Raw genomic sequence first — 20,916 nt, forward strand, 5'->3', positions numbered from 1 at the left:
TCTCTGCGGCAAACCAGAACATTGGCTAATACGTCAGGGCGGTGAGGCCGTGAACAGGGGCTGAGGTCGAGCCGCCTTATCTACTGATGTTATTTTTCGCGCGTCTTGTGGCAAAACAATGTGTCTCGTTGCGTGCACGAGCTTCTTGCATGTCTGTGGCGGCCTCGGAGGTAATGCCGTGACAGAAGTAGCACACTGTGGTCGAAGAGAAAGAGGATAGAATACGTCAACAATATTAGAATACACAGGCGTAGTGTCACACGCGTGGCATTTGCATTTACAGTGTGATGCTCTTTGATGTGACATTAATGTCATTTCCACTTCCCCTTTTGAGAAGTAAACACACTGTCACTATGGGCCTGGCTACACTAAAACTCCTGCTAATAGAGGAGGCACTGCAGTGTATTATTATCCCCTTACACTCTAAACAAATATTTATACAACAACAACAAAGCTTTAAGGCTCTATAATTTTTTCCCCGCATGTTCCAACGTGACAAATTGAATTTAAATCGAAAGTTGTAGTCAAAACTTGTTTCTGATTTCCCAATTCTTTAAAAGAAGGAGTTTAGCACAGTTCATAGCTAACGGGAAGCAGAATGGTAATATTAGCGACATGCTAATTGTTTTTAGCATGGGTGCTACTTCATTTCATTTCATTTTTTTCATTTTATTTATTTATTTCATTCAAAAGTGATGTTATGCAATCACAATAAAACCGCCAAGTCAACACAGTATGAATGAAACGGAGCAGAGGAGAAGAACAAGTCTTAGAATATCTGCCCCTTTTGTCACTTCACACTTTACAATTACACTGTTGTCCTTTGGAAAATGGTATGTATTTATGTCTACATATATATATTTACAGTCTTATGTATATATATATATAAATATTTACAGTATTAACAGATGTGTTTGTATTTTGTATTCAGTTTTTTCAATATATAAAATACAGAACCTTCTTATTCTTGACTGTTTACAAATGGTCAATAAGAAACAAACCGTCGTGTTCATGTTTGTTCAAATCAAATATCCCACATTAGTCACGTCCAAGTACTTCATACTTTTTTAACATTGTAGCTTTTATGTGTATTTTAAACTCCAGGAGAGTTTCTGACTTTTTCACTTCTTTCTGGAGTTTATTCCATAAACGGATTCCTGTCACTGGAACAGTTCGTTCCATTGCTTTAGAATTGAACCTGGGTTTGTTACAGACGTCTGTTCCTTTCAGATTATAGTGACTTTCTCTTTTCTCAAACATTTCTTGGATGTTCACTGGCAATATTTTTCTATTTGCTTTATACAAAACCTGGAGGATATTATAGTCTACTATATCCTCAATTTTTTGTAAATTACATTTAATAAAGAGTGGATTCGATGGATCTCTATATCTAACATTATGTATTGTTTTCAAAGCCCGTTTTTGTAGAATGTTTATGCTCACAGTACGATGCCGTCATTGCGGACACGTACGGCTGAAGGGCCAAATGGATTTCAAGGTATAGTATATAAAGTAGTATGAAAATGTGCTAAGCCTGTTCAGGGGTCACAAACGCCACTGTTGTCTATTCTCGCTGCATTATCTCATCAAACCGGTCCAGAACTCCGACAGTTCCTCTGAGTAAAAACAACATCGAAACTAGCAATGGGCAATACATCATCGACACCAGTGGCTCCCAACCTCTTTTGTCTCGCCATTGGACCTTTCAGCGGTAGACTGTGCACCCCCTACCTCAAGGGTGTCGCCGTTTATTAAAAAAGCGAACCCTTCAAAAATTGTAAGTAAAAAGACAATGTTGTGTTCAAAACAAACCTGAAAATCTCCCGTAAACCACACATTTTCTATAGCTGTTCCTATACTAAAGAATGTACTGTTTCCCCTTTCTGTTTAATCTGAAATAGTTCCAAGTAAGTCTAGGTCTTCGAGTGCCCCAGAGAGGTCTTTGCACCAATGAACACGATTGTTTGGAAGATGGGCAGAATTATATTATGGAGAACACTGTGGATATGAAACTTAAAAGAAGGTGCAGAATCTACAGGTGAAAAAAAACAATAAATAAATATAGTGCAACCTTTTCAAAAACACACTCACATTTCTTTGTAAAGTCAATTCATCTTTTGAGCGACAAATTCACCTAAACTAAGCCGTGTACCTGCACATCTTTGATACGTCCAATGAACATAAAACACATGATATTATTACTCCAGAGAATATGCTGAACAAATATAGAATTATGTAACTTGTTTTGACGAGCTGCAGCTCAGTGCACATGTATGTGAGGTAAACCCAGCCGCTCTACTTTGGCTCCGGAAACCCACATTTACAACTCTCTTCCTCCCTGACACCGTTTCACACTGACAAACAAGGTATGTCAGCAGCAGCACCCCTTGTCCTCAGCTGGGGAGAAAAACACAACACTATTCAGCAGCTGCAGTCGTTGCTTTTGGCCCGACACAACAAGCATGTGCGGAGTGGACAAACACATAGCAAAGCACCCAGAAGTTATGCAAAGAGGCTGCATTTTTCAAGCATAATACACAGTAATTGAGGCTTGCGGATTTTGATGGGAGTCATTTTCTTCTGGTTCTACTTAACGTGTCCTTTAATTGCACAGCATTTTTGAATCTTTTAAATATTTCTGTAACCTACAATACACTAGTATGGAGATCAGCAACTCATAACTTCTGTGCACAGGAAACTCTCATGCATGGACTCAATGGCGTAACTGGGTAACACTTTTCATTAATAGCGGAGCAAGGAGACACTAATGGATGTGTAAATAACTCTGAGTCCTCTGAGCCAGGTCAAGCTGGTGCAGTCCAAGCCGGTGGAGGTAACAGAGAAGTGTCGCAGGTGCGACGGAAAAAGACTTATACAAAAAGTGGATAAACATTGCATTATTCTTTTGGAGAGCTCGGTCTGCTGACAGTGGAGATGTATCAGGCCCAGATTGTTGGTGTAGCGGCCCATTTGAAAAGAGATGGACTGGTGATGAAGTTGAAATAACGATAAAAACAACTATTAGGCAGACATGTTTTGTGCTCAATGAGTATGTGTGGGGTCAAACAATTAGTTTAGTGACATCATGTTTTTCTGTAAAGTTGCGGTGGACAAGGCTACACAACAGAATGATGCTTTTGTTTTGGGATATGACAGGCCCAGTGCTCCGGCTCCTGACTTCCCTACACTCCTCACACTCCTCACACACTCTCTTCTGCACATGACGAGCGAAAGATAATAATTCCCACATTTTAATTCTGTTAGCCCTAGCTACCATGTATAAGAATAGACTGCATACTTCTTTGTATACACTTCAGCTTATGAGCAGCACGGCCGTGACTTCAGAATGCATTACTTGCTGACACTTCTTATTCAATAAAAGCACCGATACGGGTCCTTTAATATATGCATATTGAAAAACACAAGGGAACAGTTCTTCGAGAAGGAGGGCACCACATCATGGAATCAGCTCATGAAACAAAATGAGAAGAAGGATACGGACTGAATATGCAGTGTGCAACCCTGCACGTTGGTTTGGTTTTAATAAAAGATTCAACCTGAGTCTATATTAAAAAAGAATCATTAAGCAAATAAAGAGTCGTTTTTCTTTCATAGATACAGACGGCATCTTTGGAATTGCCCATACGTGTTCGATGCAGCCAGAGGGGGAAAAAACAAAACAAAACTTTCTTCCATTCGTCCACTATTACTTTAACAAATATACAGAGACATGGAGAGGAGCAAAGTGGTTCAACAGCCCATAAATACTTAAAAAACAGACAATGCTAACCAGGAAGCAAATTTGCGGTAAAAAAACCCATCCATATGGACCGGATTTAACTGGACTTTATTGGTGTGTGATAAATATGTTTATAGTCTGCCAGAAAACGAAATCTTGCCCCTCTGCTAGGCCCCCTTGATGCGTTGCGGTCTGTATCTATTGCTCGCTGGCACAGGACCAGAGGTCCTCCAGTGCCTGGACTGTGGAATGCAGTCTAAATTCAACCCTGACCTTTAAATAGTGAGCTGTTCTATCTAACAATGGGATTCGGGGAACACCTCGGAGTAGAGAAGCAAGGCCTAAAATAGAGATCAGTGACAGAGATCTTTGGCTCACCTCGGGGCTGTGGGGGGCAGCAGCGAATCAGGTGGAAATGCAGGTTCTCTGTTCGAAGGCTCTGTCCCTCCAGATGCTCGATCAGCTCCTTCAGAGTGGAACATTCGGTGGTGGTGCCATACAAGCGGAATCCACAGGGCAACAATTTCTCAATCTGGAAGTTCTTATATTGGCACACGGCACGACCCTCCTTGAGCTAAAAACAAAACACGTACACGATAAGATGATTATAAATGATTATAAATGACATAAATAGCCTCTCGTGCTGAGAGGCTATTTATTTGACACGCCTTGTTGAAACTTGAGCTGTTTGTTACGGAAATGTAAGTACACTGTTTGGAATTTCTCACATTTCTGCCTAAATTGGTCAAAAAATATGATCTTCATCACAATCATAAGAATGAATAAAAAGTGTCTGCTTAAACTAACCACCCAAACATTTGCATTTTATAATTTTTTTATTGGCCATAACCTGTAAACATTCACTGGATATAAGTAAAAGTTGATTTTTTTGGGAGGAAAACACAACTTCATGTGTGGAGGAAACATGGATCATCACATCAACATCAAAAGCCTATCCCCACTGTGAAGGGGGATAGGCTTCTCTGCAGGAGAATCATGGTGTGGGGCTGTTTTGGCTGGACAACATGATATCATCAATAGAAAAAAATATTCAGAAGTTTATCAAGATATGTTGCAGAAAAACCTGAGACATTCACAACAGCATGTGAATAAGTGAGTGAACCCCAGTATTAAATATCTGCTGATGCTTCTTTTGCAGCAATAACTGCTTTTCTGTAGTGGCAGATTAGACGCTCACAACGATCAGGGTGAATGTTGGACCGTTCCTCTTTATAAAACTGCTGCAGTTCAGTGAGATTGAGATCTCAGGGTGTAGTTACTTATTTCACGCTCTACTGTGAATGTTTGCATGTTACGGCCAATAAAAATATAAACGTGTGGGTGGTATTAGTTTAAGCAGACAGTGCTTATTCATTCTTATGATTTTATGAAGATCAGACCAATTTAGGCAGAAATGAGAGAAATTCAAAACAGTGTACTTACATTTTCTTAAAATAATGTATATCTATTTATATCTTTTTTACAGTTTTCATATCAGAATACAACCTACCTCATTGCACACCACGGTAATGATTATGTACTGATAGTCGGTACAGCTCCAGCGCAGGATGTAGGTCCCCTCCTCGTTGCCTTCCTGACGGAGCTTGTGGATGGCATATTCCGTACTGAAGAGGAAATAGAAATCACGCTGTATGATGTAAATCCTAACAGAGCAAGTGAAATGACTTATCCACGGCCCACATTATGTTTAAACTGCACTTTTGAACCATGCTGCAATGCTGTCTCCTGATGAAAAACATACTTGGAACAGAGTAATGCTGCAGGTTTTCAGACCGGTGCAGCAACTTCATTAGCCTATCATTTCTGTGCTCAAATAGCCTTCATGTTTTGCAACTCGGTCACAGCTGTTGTTTAGTTTATTTAAACCCTTCACTCTCCTTGTTCTGAAATTAGGTCTGAGTTACTTGCTTTTAAAAAAGACAGATTACCATATAGGTCCGTGGCAGCCGTTTTCGATGTCATGCACCACTGAAGAAGGGGCCACCTCTTTGCACAGATAGTGATGGGCGTCCACGGTCAGCCGGAAGTACCCATCCACCAGAGCAGCGAGGGACAGTGCCTCGCCCCGAGAGGCCATTAGCAACTCCTACAAAGAAAAACAAACAAATGTATTTATTGTTTATAGTAGAAAAGTAGCAAGTAGTTCTGTCGGCGAATAAAACATTTATATGAAGGGGGTCAAGTGGAAACAAGATCCAAGAATGTTCTAATGAAACGCTTTGAATTTCTTTCTTTTTGCTGAAAAATCCCCAAACACCACCGAATCAACATCAACGCTAAGCCCAAACGGAATTTTAATCTATCTTGATATGGCTGATATGATTAGCTCAGAGATATAAGTTAAGAGTAAACCTCAGCCTTTGATCTACCTCATCGGCGATTAGCTGGGACATGTATTACGATGGTTATGTTACATCTTAACATTATCCAAAAGCAGCAGCGCTCACCATCCTCTTGTTGTCCTGCCTCTTGATGATGACCGTTGACTCTTTGATGACGGTGTGTGTGATCTCAAAGAAGTCACAGAAGACTTCCCAGCCCTCGCCCCCCTTCTTTTGGTCACTTTTCAGTTTTCCTTCCTGCTTGTTCTTCTTTGACTTCCCCTTTTCCTTGGATGTTGTGTGTGTCTGTGTTCAGATATGCACAGCGGTTAGTCATTGGGCAGATAACAGCACTGATGTCCAATAAAAACAAAGCACATTTCAAATGAGCTGGGCTCACCATTGTGGGCTTCTTCCTCCAAGAAATCCCGGCGGTGCCGGTGACTAAGACCTGTATGTCGGCGCTGGTTTCTAAAGCGTGGTTTTGTGGCTGATTTAAGTTCTGAGTGTAATACCCTAAAAGGCAAAAAAAAAGTTTCATGTTTAACATTCATACCAAATTTCAAACATTTAGGTACGGTATAAACTCGTGAAATTAGGGTGAATGATTTTAGAAAAATTACACATACATTTCAGATCATGTTTGTAGAAGTCTACAACCGGGTTTACAGCTTTAGAACATAATAAGACCCCATGGAGACAGGATCATTTGTTTGGATCCATCCAAATAATTAGCAAAGTAATACTACTGGTATATCCAGAGAATAGATCAAAACATTTGGAAAGATATCATAAGGTAAAGTACAAGAAATACAAAAGCTTTCATATCTATTCATACTGTCAAGCTCATTATAAGTATACGGCTATCAAACTAGTCTTGGGCTGCAACTAACGATTATTTTTGGCAATCAAGTAATTATTTTTACGATTAATTGATTGGCTGTGAATGGTGTATGAAAATGTATTTTTTCCATATTTTTATCACATAAAGCTAAAATGGCGCTGCTTGAGGACATGTTGATGGAAAGTGAGTGTTTGTTGGAGGCGCTAATTCTGCTTTCTGATTGGATGAGACACAGACACATGTCACAACACTACATACCCTAACTTTAAAAACAAAGTAGGTTTTCATCAAAAGATTTCATGTCATTTTTGCTCTATTTGAGTCTGTGTTCACAAGAAAACGATTAATCGATTACTAAAATAGTTGATTGGTTGTCAATAAATCAATTAGTCATTTCAGCCCTATTTCAAAGTACAAACTCTTCAAAACGTCCTACAAGAAAATTGTTTTTTAAATTCTATTGATCATTGTTTTCCATCGCGTTACATTTTCACAATGCTCTTACAAAGCAGAGGTGTGTCCGCACTCTCACCCAGCTTTCGCTCATGTTATTACTTCCCATTTCCAGCACACACGCTGCTGCGAGTTCATAATAAGCAGCTTCATGTGGGTGTGTCTCTACCAGGTATGTAAACAGTCAATGAACGTTTGAGCAGTAAAACATCTGTTACCACAGGACCAATTGCTAGGTTTCAAATGACATAAGCCTGTTATTCAAGATTGATTGAAACTTGTTGTTTCTACTTCCAACATTATTATTGTATATGCTTTATTTATTTGGTCCCTCTACATATGAATGTTCCACAATCTGAATCCCCCCGGTAGGTGCTAGCATTACGGTTGTGGTGATGTAATTATCCGTGTCTTGTTCTTACCACCACAGTACGTCCCATTGCCGAGCTCTCCATCGTGCTTGACGCTGACAGACCGAGGCTCCAGCAGCTCCGTGCCCAGCCCTGTGGTGAGCCCCTCCAGAGTGGCCAGGTACTTAATTTTCAGGTCGTAGGGCGTGATGTTGCCGTCGATCACCGTGCGCTGGCTGAACTCATTAAGGAACTTCTTGAACACGTTGTTGATCCGGATGCGGGTCAGAAAGTTGCGCTGCTTTATGCTGCGGTTCAGGGACTCGGGAATGAAGCGTTTATAGCTAGAATTAAGATACAAGATTACATGTCATTTATATCTCAAAGTTAAGTGTAATTTGTGTATGGGTGGATGTATTTGTAACACAGACTGTGAACTTTTCCTACCTGTTCTCTTGCGAGGCCGTTGTCAGAGGGATTTCCATCATCAGGGAATAATGCGTGATGGCAAGAACAGCCATTCCCAGACACTCGTTCTCAATCTCATGTTGCTCTGAATCCGAGTGAGACGCTCTCAGCGCGATCATGCCGTTGTGGAAGTCATTCTGTCCCTGCACAACAGAGACGCACATATGCAAAGAGCGTATTAAAACTTACGACACGAAACCCATCGCTGATACAAGGCGTATACAAATGGATACAGTTACTAAAGCAACAGAAATGCCTGGTGCTGTGATAAACTAAACCTGCTGCAGGTTAAACACACACCTGGGCAAACAGGTAGTCTAGAGAAGCAGCATCCAGTAAAGGGGTTCCTTCTGGGGCTTTCTGTGGACTCAGGCCTGCCTTCAGTTTACTAATGCAGTGTCTCCAAACTGGAGACTCCCCTTCAGTGCTGCCGTGCCAGTTTTTGAAGTAGAATCTAGCAAAAGACAAGCAGAAAAACAAAATGATGCAATCTTTTTCTTTCAAATACAATTTAACTTAATATCTCCCTTCTGTTCCAATTGCTCAATGGGGCGGAACTCTTTGACAAAGATTTGTCCATGATTTGCTTTTAGTAGTACAATTAAGTACATTAGGTCTTCAAGTAACGATGACAACATGTTCTTGTAGCCAGACCTGTGTGTCAAGAGGAAGAACCACCTCAAGTATTGGTACAATGCCCATGTCGTCAGGACCCAGAGCAACAAATACCACTGTTGGATAAGAGAAGCCACCGAGGTCCGGAAGCGCACCCTGGACTGAACCGAGGCGAGAGGGAGGGCATCAACTTTCTCACACCTGGGACACAGTTGTGAAGGTCTCAGACAGCAGATGGTGCTGTCCGTCTGCTACTACAAGCAGGAAGACAGAGCCAAACACTTAAATCAGCTGACCAGACACATCAAGTGACACCTCTGAGGAAGGCCACAGGCAACGCCGAAACGGTCAGGTCTGAAACAACACACGGGTCTGGCTACAAGAACATATTGTCATTCTTACCAGAAGACCTAATGAACCTAATACGACAAGGTTAAACTCTTTTTGACAGAAATATTAAACTTGTTTTTATTACTTAGACCTTATTGTTATGTCAGTCACTGATTTGTTTCAATATCGTATGTACCCTATTTTCCTTTCTCTCTCTTTCTCCGACAGAGTAAATACTACGGTGACAGAAAAGACCAAGAGAGAGATGGATATTGTACATTGTGCCACAATCACACAATGGAGATAATACTTTTTCACTCAAACTTGGCTGTAAATGCTGCTAAAGTGGCACTGACAGCTAGCTTTGCCCAATAGCGTGTTAGCTTCTTTTTCTTGATTCTATCTATAGTGTGTATTGCGCCTCCGCCCCGATGCAGGGAAAGTTGCAAGTGTGGTTTTCTGGCCAGAGACAACAGGGGGAGATGAAAGACGCCCCAATCATCCCATTAACACTTGTATTACCCCAAGGTAAACAAGCTACTTCGTTCTTCTTTAAATGTGGCTTTTTCATTGAACAATTTTTTTTCTTTGCCACACTTTGACCTGTTTAGTGTTCGCCTTTTTCCACTAATGATCTCCTTCATTATCCAAGCATCTTTCAAACCTGAGGCACATTTGACAAAAAGCATGTAAAGACGTGAGTAGGCATATGCGACCTGTTACCTCATGCGATAATGCAACTTGAGACTGGTGTCATCTGTGATCTTGAACTGATGGTTGGGTGGGTACCACATGCGGCTTTCTTCATTGTACAGGGAAAACAGGTTAAAGCACAGAGGGGAGATTGCTGTTGAGAGAGAGGACAACATGTTCTTATCTCAAATATCATCTGGGGGGGGCATAAGAGTGATAAATGACAATCCACATACAGCACTTCTTGGCAGCCTCCACGCAGAGCTCCTCGGCGGTGTAGCAGTCGCCCTTGAAGGACAGGGGGTCCATGTCGGTATACAGGTGGATGTGCAGGCCCAGGGGAGAGCCAGGGGTGGAGGCGGCCTGCGAACGCCTGGACCTCCGCATCTTCCCGCACAGTTGCCGACTCAACTCCATGGCCCTCAGCGTTGGCATTCAGACACTGCGCGGGACAAATTTACATAGACTGTGTAAGCGTTTTATTCTTTCAACGCAGCAATTTCTGCTGAGAGTATGACTTATGGCGTGTGCCCCTGTGTGGAGTGAGATGTCCGCTGCCCAGAAGGGTTGTGGGTGTGCAATGAATCACATTTTCATTGAATTGGGATTAAATCCACAGCCAATGGTCTCAATTATCATAGCACTTTTTAAATAAACTCATCTCATTACCAATACAAAAAACACTCACTGTTTGGAGTGGAGTTTGGAGTTAGGAGGTACAAAATGCAAACTAATACCTACGTGTGTAAAGTGGAAGTATCATGTATGAATGAGAGTCAAAACATTATTTTGGCAATGATAATTTTTTACAATTTATAATTTGTGTGCATACTCTATATAGCTGAGCTGGTCAGGATTCAAAATTCAACAGGAGCAGTCAGTAGTAGAGGCAGTAGTAGTAAAAACATAAAAACATAGAAACAAGCTTTCACTTTCATCTAAAGTGGGTAAACTAAGGCCCGAGGGTTGCCTGGTTTTACCATACCCTTGTATTCATTTCGTTTTGTAAAAGGGTCAGGACTTTCACAAAGAGCTCCGTTATCAGGTGGGAGGGGTGAACTCCTTTGAAACGATTGGATCTGATTTTCACTAGTGTTTGGTCGTGACGTAATGCGCCCGAGTGAGTGAAGTAGCCATCATAACTCTATCACAACTCTATCACGACTCTATCACAGCTCTATCACGACTCTATCACGACTCTATCACGACTCTATCACGACTCTATCACAACTCTATCACAACTCTATCACAACTCTATCACAACTCTATCACAACTCTATCATAACTCTATCACAACTCTATCACAACTCTATCACAACTCTATCATAACTCTATCATGACTCTATCACGACTCTATCACGACTCTATCACAACTATATCACGGCTCTATCACGACTCTATCACGACTCTATCACAATTCTATCACAACTCTATCACAACTCTATCACAACTCTATCACAACTCTATCATAACTCTATCATAACTCTATCATAACTTTATCATAACTTTATCACAACTCTATCACAACTCTATCACAACTCTATCATAACTCTATCATAACTCTATCACAACTCTATCACAACTCTATCACAACTCTATCACAACTCTATCACAACTCTATCATAACTCTATCATAACTTAATCACAACTCTATCACAACTCTATCACAACTCTATCACAACTCTATCATAACTCTATCACAACTCTATCACAACTCTATCACAACTCGATCATGACTCTATCACAACTATCACAACTCTATCATAACTCTATCACAACTCTATCACAACTCTATCACAACTCTATCACAACTCTATCACAGCTCTATCACAACTCTATCACAGCTCTATTACAACTCTATCACAACTCTATCACAACTCTATCACAGCTCTATCACAACTCTATCACAACTCTATCACAACTCTATCATAACTCTATCATAACTCTATCATAACTCTATCACAACTCTATCATAACTCTATCACAACTCTATCACAACTCTATCACAACTCTATCATAACTCTATCACAACTCTATCATAACTCTATCACAACTCTATCACAACTCTATCACAACTCGATCATGACTCTATCACAACTATCACAACTCTATCATAACTCTATCACAACTCTATCACAACTCTATCACAACTCTATCACAACTCTATCACAACTCTATCACAACTCTATCACAACTCTATCATAACTCTATCACAGCTCTATCACAACTCTATCACAACTCTATCACAGCTCTATCACAGCTCTATCATAACTCTATCACAGCTCTATCACAACTCTATCATAACTCTATCATAACTCTATCATAACTCTATCACAACTCTATCATAACTCTATCATAACTCTATCATAACTCTATCATAACTCTATCATAACTCTATCATAACTCTATCACAACTCTATCACAACTCTATCATAACTCTATCATAACTCTATCATAACTCTATCACAGCTCTATCACAGCTCTATCATAGCTCTATCATAACTCTATCACAACTCTATCACAACTCTATCATAACTCTATCATAACTCTATCACAACTCTATCATAGCTCTATCATAACTCTATCACAGCTCTATCATAACTCTATCATAACTCTATCACAACTCTATCATAGCTCTATCATAACTCTATCACAGCTCTATCATAACTCTATCATAACTCTATCATAACTCTATCATAACTCTATCATAACTCTATCACAACTCTATCATAGCTCTATCATAACTCTATCACAGCTCTATCATAACTCTATCATAACTCTATCATAACTCTATCATAGCTCTATCATAACTATCACAACTCTATCATAACTCTATCATAGCTCTATCACAACTCTATCACAACTCTATCACAACTCTATCATAACTCTATCACAACTCTATCATAACTCTATCACAACTCTATCATAACTCTATCATAACTCTATCATAGCTCTATCATAACTCTATCACAACTCTATCATAACTCTATCATAGCTCTATCATAACTCTATCATAACTCTATCATAGCTCTATCACAACTCTATCATAACTCTATCATGGTTCTATCATAGCTCTATCACAACTCTATCACAACTCTATCATAACTCTATCACAACTCTATCATAACTCTATCATAACTCTATCACAACTCTATCATAACTCTATCATAGCTCTATCACAACTCTATCACAACTCTATCACAACTCTATCACAACTCTATCATAACTCTATCATAACTCTATCACAACTCTATCATAACTCTATCATAACTCTATCATAACTCTATCACAACTCTATCACAACTCTATCATAACTCTATCATAACTCTTGGGAGCATCCCTTGCACATTCCAAGGCTTTAATTTTTATTTCTGTATATTTGGGAGCTGAGCCAGAATGGATTGAAGAGCTTCCTTTACTTTCATATCCTCCGCCATTACCAAACTACCACCAGCAAATGCGGCGCAAATGGACATGTAGGGAAATGATAACTGACCGGAGTTTACGGATGGCTAAGGCCAGGTTAGCCCGGGGGGTCAAATGTGGCCCTTTTAGCACTTTATCCAACTTTATAAAGTGCTTTTTATAGAAAATGTAACACAAAGCGGATTAAAATCTCCCCGACACACACAAACAGACAGTCACAGAGTTTAAATAAAGGACTAAAATAATGGACTTAAGGCTGAGTAGAGAAGATGGAAGGAAACACCATCCGAGGAGCAGGACATCGACACAGGGTGCCCAGAGGGGGTGAAGGAGAGACAGTCAGATGAAACACTCATGAAAAATTATAAAGATAAAAGGCAATAAGGCAGAGGCTAATCAACATACAACAAATACATATAATCAAAAAGCTGAACTAAAAAGGTGAGCCTCTTGAGCCTGCTCGTAAAAATATGAAAGTTCTCTGCGGGCCTGAGCTCCTGCAGCAGGCTGTGCTGATGCTCCAAAATGCGACAGGCCCGCCCATCATATTGCCTTCACCTGATCTAACGGCATGCTAGCAAAGCAATGGCACCGAAAATAAAGTTCAAACTAGAGTTTTATTTTAGATCAGTAGGTGTTGTGAGCTCATGTGTAATAACCTTCTGTGTTTTCACTGGAAATCCACACTTCTGCAGTGAAGTGAGTCACCGCAGCAGCTCTGAGCAAACTGACTGATGATGAAGTCACCCAAAATCAACACGGCTCCCAGATCAATGTCTATAAATGGGGCAAAATCACAGCCTTCCCGGGGGACACACACTATAGCAGTGGCGGGTCTCAAACTGGGGTATTATGAGACGAGTACCACTGGTAAAACCCGATCATTTGACACCCACGGTAATTTCTTTCACACTTTAGCACTTTAGCAATGCCTTTAAGTTAGGTGGTGTTTCTGGTTTAAACGTGGCTTGTACCCAGTTTACATAATTTAGTCCAATCCAGGTTCATTTTTAGATCCATTATAGACCTGGATTAGATTTAAATTGGGTGGTATTTGGTGCAATATTTTGTGCAGAACTGTACGATTAATCAGATTTTAATCTAAATTGCGATCAAAATTCTCAATAAACAGCACGGGGCTTTTTCAAATCAAAACAGTTTTGCGTTAAATGAAGCTGGTGTGGAAAGCATTTTTCTTTTTTGTACTTTTGACATAAATTCAAGGTTTTTTCACTCAAACAAGAATGACATCAAAACAACCCAGGAAACATCTATTTAGTGTTTTAGAAGAAAGCCTTAAGCATGTGCTCTCTTCAACTATGTGGTGAAAATGTTGTCAGAAATACATTTTTCACGTGTCTTTGGCAGTCTGAAGGAAAGATGAATACAATTTGCAAATGTTGGCAGATTTATCGATTCGCAAAATCCTCATCATCGACCGTTGCTTCTCAGGCATTCTGAGTGTTGCGATATGTACGTTGTGTCATCCTGCTCTTTGGAAGACTTATAGATACCAAGAAGCAGACCATGAAGGAGTTTTTAGAAAGATGCGTTCATGTTACAGTGATGACAACTCTATTCAGCGTTTGGCGGGCGATATACAGTAGTTTAACCGCAGTATAACACAGAGACAACACTTCCATCCCTTACATAAAGAGGGCGTGTGTTTGAAATTCTTCTCAAGGATGATCCTCCTTAATATAGTAATTTTTGCATCTTCCAAACAACTTTTTTGTTTTCATTATGTGCAAGATCGGACCCAACTCTGGTTTCGACCTGATTCAACGCAAGTGCGACGTGGGTGAGTTCTTTTGTAGAATTCAAACAGGCGAAGATTGAATGATTGACTGAAAGATTGAATTATTATAAATGAATCAAACCAATGTGCATCCTTGAACTGAAATAAAAAACAGCTCTACAGAACATCTAGTTCCAGCTGACGTTTTATTATACTGTCATAAACTGGGAATTGTTAAAGGTGCGGCTTCTTATGAGGAGAAAAGGAGTTGATACTAGTGCGCATTTGACCTTGCAGTGACACGGCGGCTGTGTGAGTGCAGCGTGACACCTTTACTTTCCATCACAATAGGCACACGGACACCCCAGGGTCAACCGTTTGGAAGGTTTTCTCTGTTGACGGACCCGCTCGCCAGAAAACGCACAAAACAATTGATCCTGGAGCGCTGTAGAGACCACTGCGATGGGAAGGAACTACGCACTAATGTCAACTTTTCTTTTTCGCATAAAAAGTCGCAGAATGCACCTTTAAAAATCTGATGCCTGCTGTTTATCATTTTCACTAATTTGAAAAAAATAATTAAAGAGTGGAATTGAAGTGAAAGCTTGGACATTAGATTCATAGCAAACATGTGGGTGGTAAAGTGTGTACATACTTTAAAAAAAAAGATAATTTAAAGGCACACTGCGTAACATTTTGGACTATGCTGTACCATCAACACAAAACATGCTCTCAATGACCAGCTCGACACAGAAAAGGCTATTTCTGCAGTGGATGATGAGAGAATGGATCTGGATGATGGCCTAACCTGCTTAACTGTTTAACTGCTGACTTTAGCCGACGTCTCCATGGAAACGAGCTGGAGACGTACCCACTCCCGGTAAAGTCACAGTCATGTTTTAGCAGAGGTGAGCCGCTCAGAGCAAAAGCACATGTTTCGTTTGAGGTATTTTTTTATCCATCATAAAATAAACGCTTGTGTTTCCGTTTTGTTTTTTGGGTGAAGTCTTACGCGGTGTGGCTTTAACTTTGAACATAGCCATAACATTGCACTTTGACAATGTTATGGCGTAAACCAACAAATGTGGTTGTGTTTATTCATTTTGATTCATTTCAAGTCTAAGTAAACACACTGTCAGCTGGAACATAATGTAGTTTAGAAGTCTGTGCTATATCATCTCAAAACTTCAGAGTGCATCAAGAGAGAACTCAAAATCCTCCGTTGGGACAGGGAGAATGATTCTACTGATATTAACATTGACATTATCGAGAATGAAAAATGAAAGCGCCAAAATGAGTCACACTAAAACAAATCCTCGCGGACCAGAGGCGCTGAAGTGAAGTCTACGAAGTTTGAAGCATTATTTGTGAAACCTTGGGTAGAGTGATTCTGTTCCTGCCCAAAAGAGCTACTTTTAGGTCATGTGACACATTACACAGTTGTTGAAGACACTAGGCTGTGTGTAATAACATGTTAAAACATATTAGGCCACTACTAAAATGAGTCATGAGCAAGAACGTGTGATTTTCTCGCTAATGTCACGTAACCCCGCGTACGCACAGTTACGCACAATATTGCACCATTAACGCGTAAAGTTGTGTTTTTGTTTCCGCGCTTCCGGATAATTAGCAACATCTCAAAGGAAATGTGTATTTTAAAGTCATTTACAGTATTTTTAGTGATCAGGCTCTGTTGTCGGGCGGCGAAAGTACAGTCCGATCAACTGGATTAAGCTCGTGGCCATTTGCGCGAACATCTCCGATCTTTATAACTTGACAACAGCAGAAAATGACCACACATAGACAGCGGGTATGTCCATACACACAAACTATCTGATCGAGTCACTTTCAAAAGGAAAAGCAAAAGGATCGACGTGTAGCCTACTCACCTAGCAAGAAGAGCCAGACAGCTGGCAACTTACTTCCGTTTCGGATTGTACATTAGACCTTTCGACAAAGTTGGGGCCTTTTTTCAAGAGATCGGCCAGGTTAGTTTGTCACCGGGTGAAGAGAAAGCCAAGTGTGTTTATCCGGATCAAAATGGAATCGCTGTATTTTAACGATTGCTGTAAAAGTCATCACACAAGTCGGTCGTCTCACCCTCACGGACCACACAGACCCTTCCTGACAAGGGCCCGCCCCTTCTCGAAAACAACGCAATGGCCTTTTGTACAACGTCGCCTCCGATTGGCTGCAGTGGCTGTCTGTCAAGAAGGCGTCATCGCAGCTGTAATTCAATGAAGGTGAATATAGGAAATCTCTCTCTCTCTCTCCCTCTCTCTCTCTCTCTCTCTCTCTCTGTCTGTCTGTCTGTCCCTCTTTCTCTCTCTGTCTCTCTCTCTTCCTCTCTGTCTGTCTGTCTGTCTGTCTGTCTGTAATGTCTCTCTCCCTCTTTCTTTCTCTCTCTGTCTGTCTGTCTGTCTGTCTGTATGTATGTCTGTCTGTATGTCTCTCTCTCTCCCTCTTTCTTTCTCTCTCTCTCTCTCCCTCTTTCTCTCTCTCTGTCTCCCTGGCTCTCTCTCTCTCTCTCTCTCTCTCTCTCTCTCTCTCTCTCTCTCTCTCTCTCTCTCTGTCTCTCCCTCTCTCCCTCTCTCTCTCTCAGTGTTGACTTTGGCGTGATTTAAGTTCATATAAATTGAGTTAGCCCTACGATGCTGTTTGTGATGAATAGTAGTTTTAGGGCTGCTGCATTAAACTAACTAAACCTAAAGTGACCATGCATCAGTCGGACCGACTGTCCCTTTTCCTTTGGCCTATCAGGTTTCACTCATTCATTTTACAACATTTCCCCAGTGTATGTATATTTGTGGTTATCATATACCTATTACTATTTCGGCCTTTGACAAGATTAATTCTTCTCTGTTAATGCAAATAGAACAATGAAATATGTCAGTAATATTACACTAACTGATACGTAATAACTCTGCATATTGCACCTTTAAAGGGAACCACCATTGCATGCTGATGTCCCTTAAAGGCTCTATGCCAGTGGGCACCAATGTTTGGTGTCCCTCAAGCTTCTTGTTGAACTGGCACACATCACCAGAGAGACCTCTATGTAATCATTCTGCATAATTATAGCCACAAAAACATTTTTATTTTTATTTTTTCTTCTTTTTTTTGCTATACATTGCTATATATGCATCCAGTGTAATGTTTCACTGCATTGACCACTGGTTTGTGGCCCTCAACATCATATAACCTTTTTAATTCATCGTATGGATTAAAAAGGTTTGGACACCCCTGCTCTATACCTTTATGTTATGTATGTTTTTGTCCTTCAGCATATTGTAAAATCAGACATTTGTGATAAAAGAACTTGTGTGCTGCACAGTACCGTGGCAGTATTGCTCCTTGAAAGTTGCGAAACGTGGTTAAATAAAGTCATTCTTGTGGAGAATTGGGATGTTAGAATTGCTAAGAATAAAATGTATGCCCTTCGTCTTTCATTGTTTTTGAAAAAATATAAAAATAAATCAGGTATAGGGCAGGGCCCTAATTACCATGAATATACACCATCGTTGATAAAACTGCTTTGTGAATCATTCTACAATCAACATCACACACAAATGTCAGGGATAGCCCACAGAAAAGTTAAGTATAATTCATTTAGATAAAGCCTGCATTTTGGACGTTTGAGAGTGGGGACTTCCTTCAACAGCGTCTGTTATGATAAGGGTATTTGTGAGGAAATGTGAACCCAAAATAGATTCTTGAAACCGAGCAGTCTTCATTTGGACAACATACTATAATTTAGTCTTAGCCTTTTGACAAACATGTCATTTAGTTTTATTCAATATTTAGCCAAACAATTCTATTAGGTTTTAGTGTGGTTTCAGATGACAAAAAAGGTTATGTAGGCTAAATGTGGCAGTAATGACTTAATCTTCAATTAACTGTCAGGATTGGAGAAGCATCAGGGCAAATTAAATGCCATTTTAACACCAACATAATATATTCAATGCCACAAACTTAAAAAATAGTCTGTGCATATTTCATTTCTAACGATTTGCAAACATTAAATCAAACAAACAAAGGAATAAAGCACATGGCAAACAGAATTAACGTTTGAGAAGTGCAGCAAGTGTGTCATTTCAGCCAAAACTGCTGTTGAACATGTTTTGGACCCTTTTTTTTGTACATTTGACATGCTTCTGCAGTGAAAATGGTTTAGCACAATTCATTTTGACTTAAAAAGGTCCCACAGAAACCCTGACTTTGCATTCACATAACTGTGCCCAAACAAACTTAATCATACTCATTGCTTCACGAAGCTTGTCCGCATGGACAAAGCACAGGCATGTTCCTGTGGCAATGAATTTAAATGATTTCTTCTTTTCTATTTTCTTAGTAAACAATATTAAATGAGATTTTAGTAATTAACTACTTTTAATTCAGTTTGTTTAATATGACTTTTTTTTGTGCTATTTTATTTGACTTAATAAACACGACCTATGAAGAAGCAAGCAAGATTTAAAAAAAAATCCATTGTGAAATACGACACTGAACTTATTCTTGCACAAAAAACTTTTGTGTGCAAGATATGTTCTTTAAAAGGGAGGGGCCTGGGCCTGGAACATCCCACAAAATACCAGTGTCTCTGTTTTATAAAAAGGAAGTTGTGCAGAAATTCCCCATATGGCTGTCGAAGTGTTGGACTGACTAAGGTCAAGTCTCATGTTGCGGACTCAAACCTGCCGTGTGCAGTTCTCTCACGTTGAGGAAGACAGTTCAAAGCTATATTGATCAAAACAAAGACAAACTGAGGTCAAAACAAGATTAAAAGAACAAAAGACGCTCATGTGCTGTGAATGTTGGGGATTTCCATTATTCTATCGAGCGATAACATGGTGGGGTGTTGTTCCAAAACACAAAAAAATCACCCAATAATCAATCTAACAGTTAATCATATCTATTTCCTTAAACTGATAAAAAAAAATGGAGACAAAAACATTTAATTTATGCTTCTTCTTTCTTTTTTTTCCAATCTTACATAAGCTATTTTGTTCTGTGAAAGTGCAGTAATACTTTATGTTCTCTGGCTCCCTCTGCTGACTACATTTGGTAAACACTTTTTTTTTACATGCATAAATATAAATACAATTTTAGGGAGGAACATGAGGAAAGAAGCAGTGTTTGCTAGGAATGTGCTAAATACATAAATATGGCTTTTCTGCAATCATATGAGTATTTGAGTATTTGAGAAACTAAGCTACTTATTATTGAGTAAAATGACTAATGTTGCAAATTCCCTTTGACTTAATATATTACCTTTCAAAGAGCATGCTTTGAATAAATATGTGTTGTGTCACTATCTACCAAAAAATTAGAAATTACACGGAATTTTCATATATAAAAAAAGCTTTATTTCCTCATTGATCAGATAGATAAGTATTACAACTGTAAACATATTGCCACACACTCACAGCTGTTCCTATGGGGCGCTTCACTTGGGTTCAGTTGGCAGCCATCCTTCAGTTATCACAGTACTGTACCTTCGATGGGGACAGCATCAGCACTGTGATAACTGAACCAGGGCAGCCTGCAAATCTAGACGTCAACTCCTGCCGTCCGTCTGTGGATCCCTGTGTTGTTCAACGGGTACAAATAAGAGCAATTTACACAGACCATTACATTATTGCACATTAGCCTGCACATTATTAGGTGCTCATTTGTCAGTTCTACAGTGGTGTAAAAAAAACAAGTGCATCACAACCTGATTTCAAAATGTTTTTGTTGCATCACGTCTCTTCAATGACAAGGATCTCTCGCCACCCTCAGTCAACTTGTTCTGGCGCTAGTTAACCCTTTAACCCCACAAGCATCAAAAAAAATAAGTCTTTTCTAACCATTTGGGAGACAAACAACAATGTTTTTTTTTTTCTAAACCGGTCCAAACCGGATCTATACCAGTCCAA

The 20,916-nt window shown here is 39.8% G+C and overlaps 1 protein-coding gene across 1 annotated transcript in view; it reads right to left on the bottom strand.

The window, feature by feature from the left end:
* The window catches only part of jak1 (Janus kinase 1), a 31,282-nt gene extending 14,131 nt beyond the window's left edge, over positions 1 to 17,151 (bottom strand). The window contains exons 1-11 of the mRNA XM_079574786.1: positions 16,888 to 17,151; positions 10,071 to 10,276; positions 9,865 to 9,988; positions 8,497 to 8,650; positions 8,176 to 8,339; positions 7,801 to 8,072; positions 6,482 to 6,597; positions 6,208 to 6,387; positions 5,689 to 5,846; positions 5,250 to 5,364; positions 4,118 to 4,313 (exon numbers count right to left, since the gene is read on the bottom strand). Of these exons, the coding sequence (XP_079430912.1) occupies positions 4,118 to 4,313; positions 5,250 to 5,364; positions 5,689 to 5,846; positions 6,208 to 6,387; positions 6,482 to 6,597; positions 7,801 to 8,072; positions 8,176 to 8,339; positions 8,497 to 8,650; positions 9,865 to 9,988; positions 10,071 to 10,269 (1,678 nt within the window). The 5' untranslated portion in view covers positions 10,270 to 10,276; positions 16,888 to 17,151. The remainder of the gene's footprint in view (positions 1 to 4,117; positions 4,314 to 5,249; positions 5,365 to 5,688; positions 5,847 to 6,207; positions 6,388 to 6,481; positions 6,598 to 7,800; positions 8,073 to 8,175; positions 8,340 to 8,496; positions 8,651 to 9,864; positions 9,989 to 10,070; positions 10,277 to 16,887) is intronic.
* Between the last annotated feature and the right edge of the window lie 3,765 nt (positions 17,152 to 20,916).

This window comes from Gobius niger (genome assembly GCF_951799975.1).
Source record: "Gobius niger genome assembly, chromosome: 17".
Lineage (NCBI taxonomy): Eukaryota > Metazoa > Chordata > Actinopteri > Gobiiformes > Gobiidae > Gobius > Gobius niger.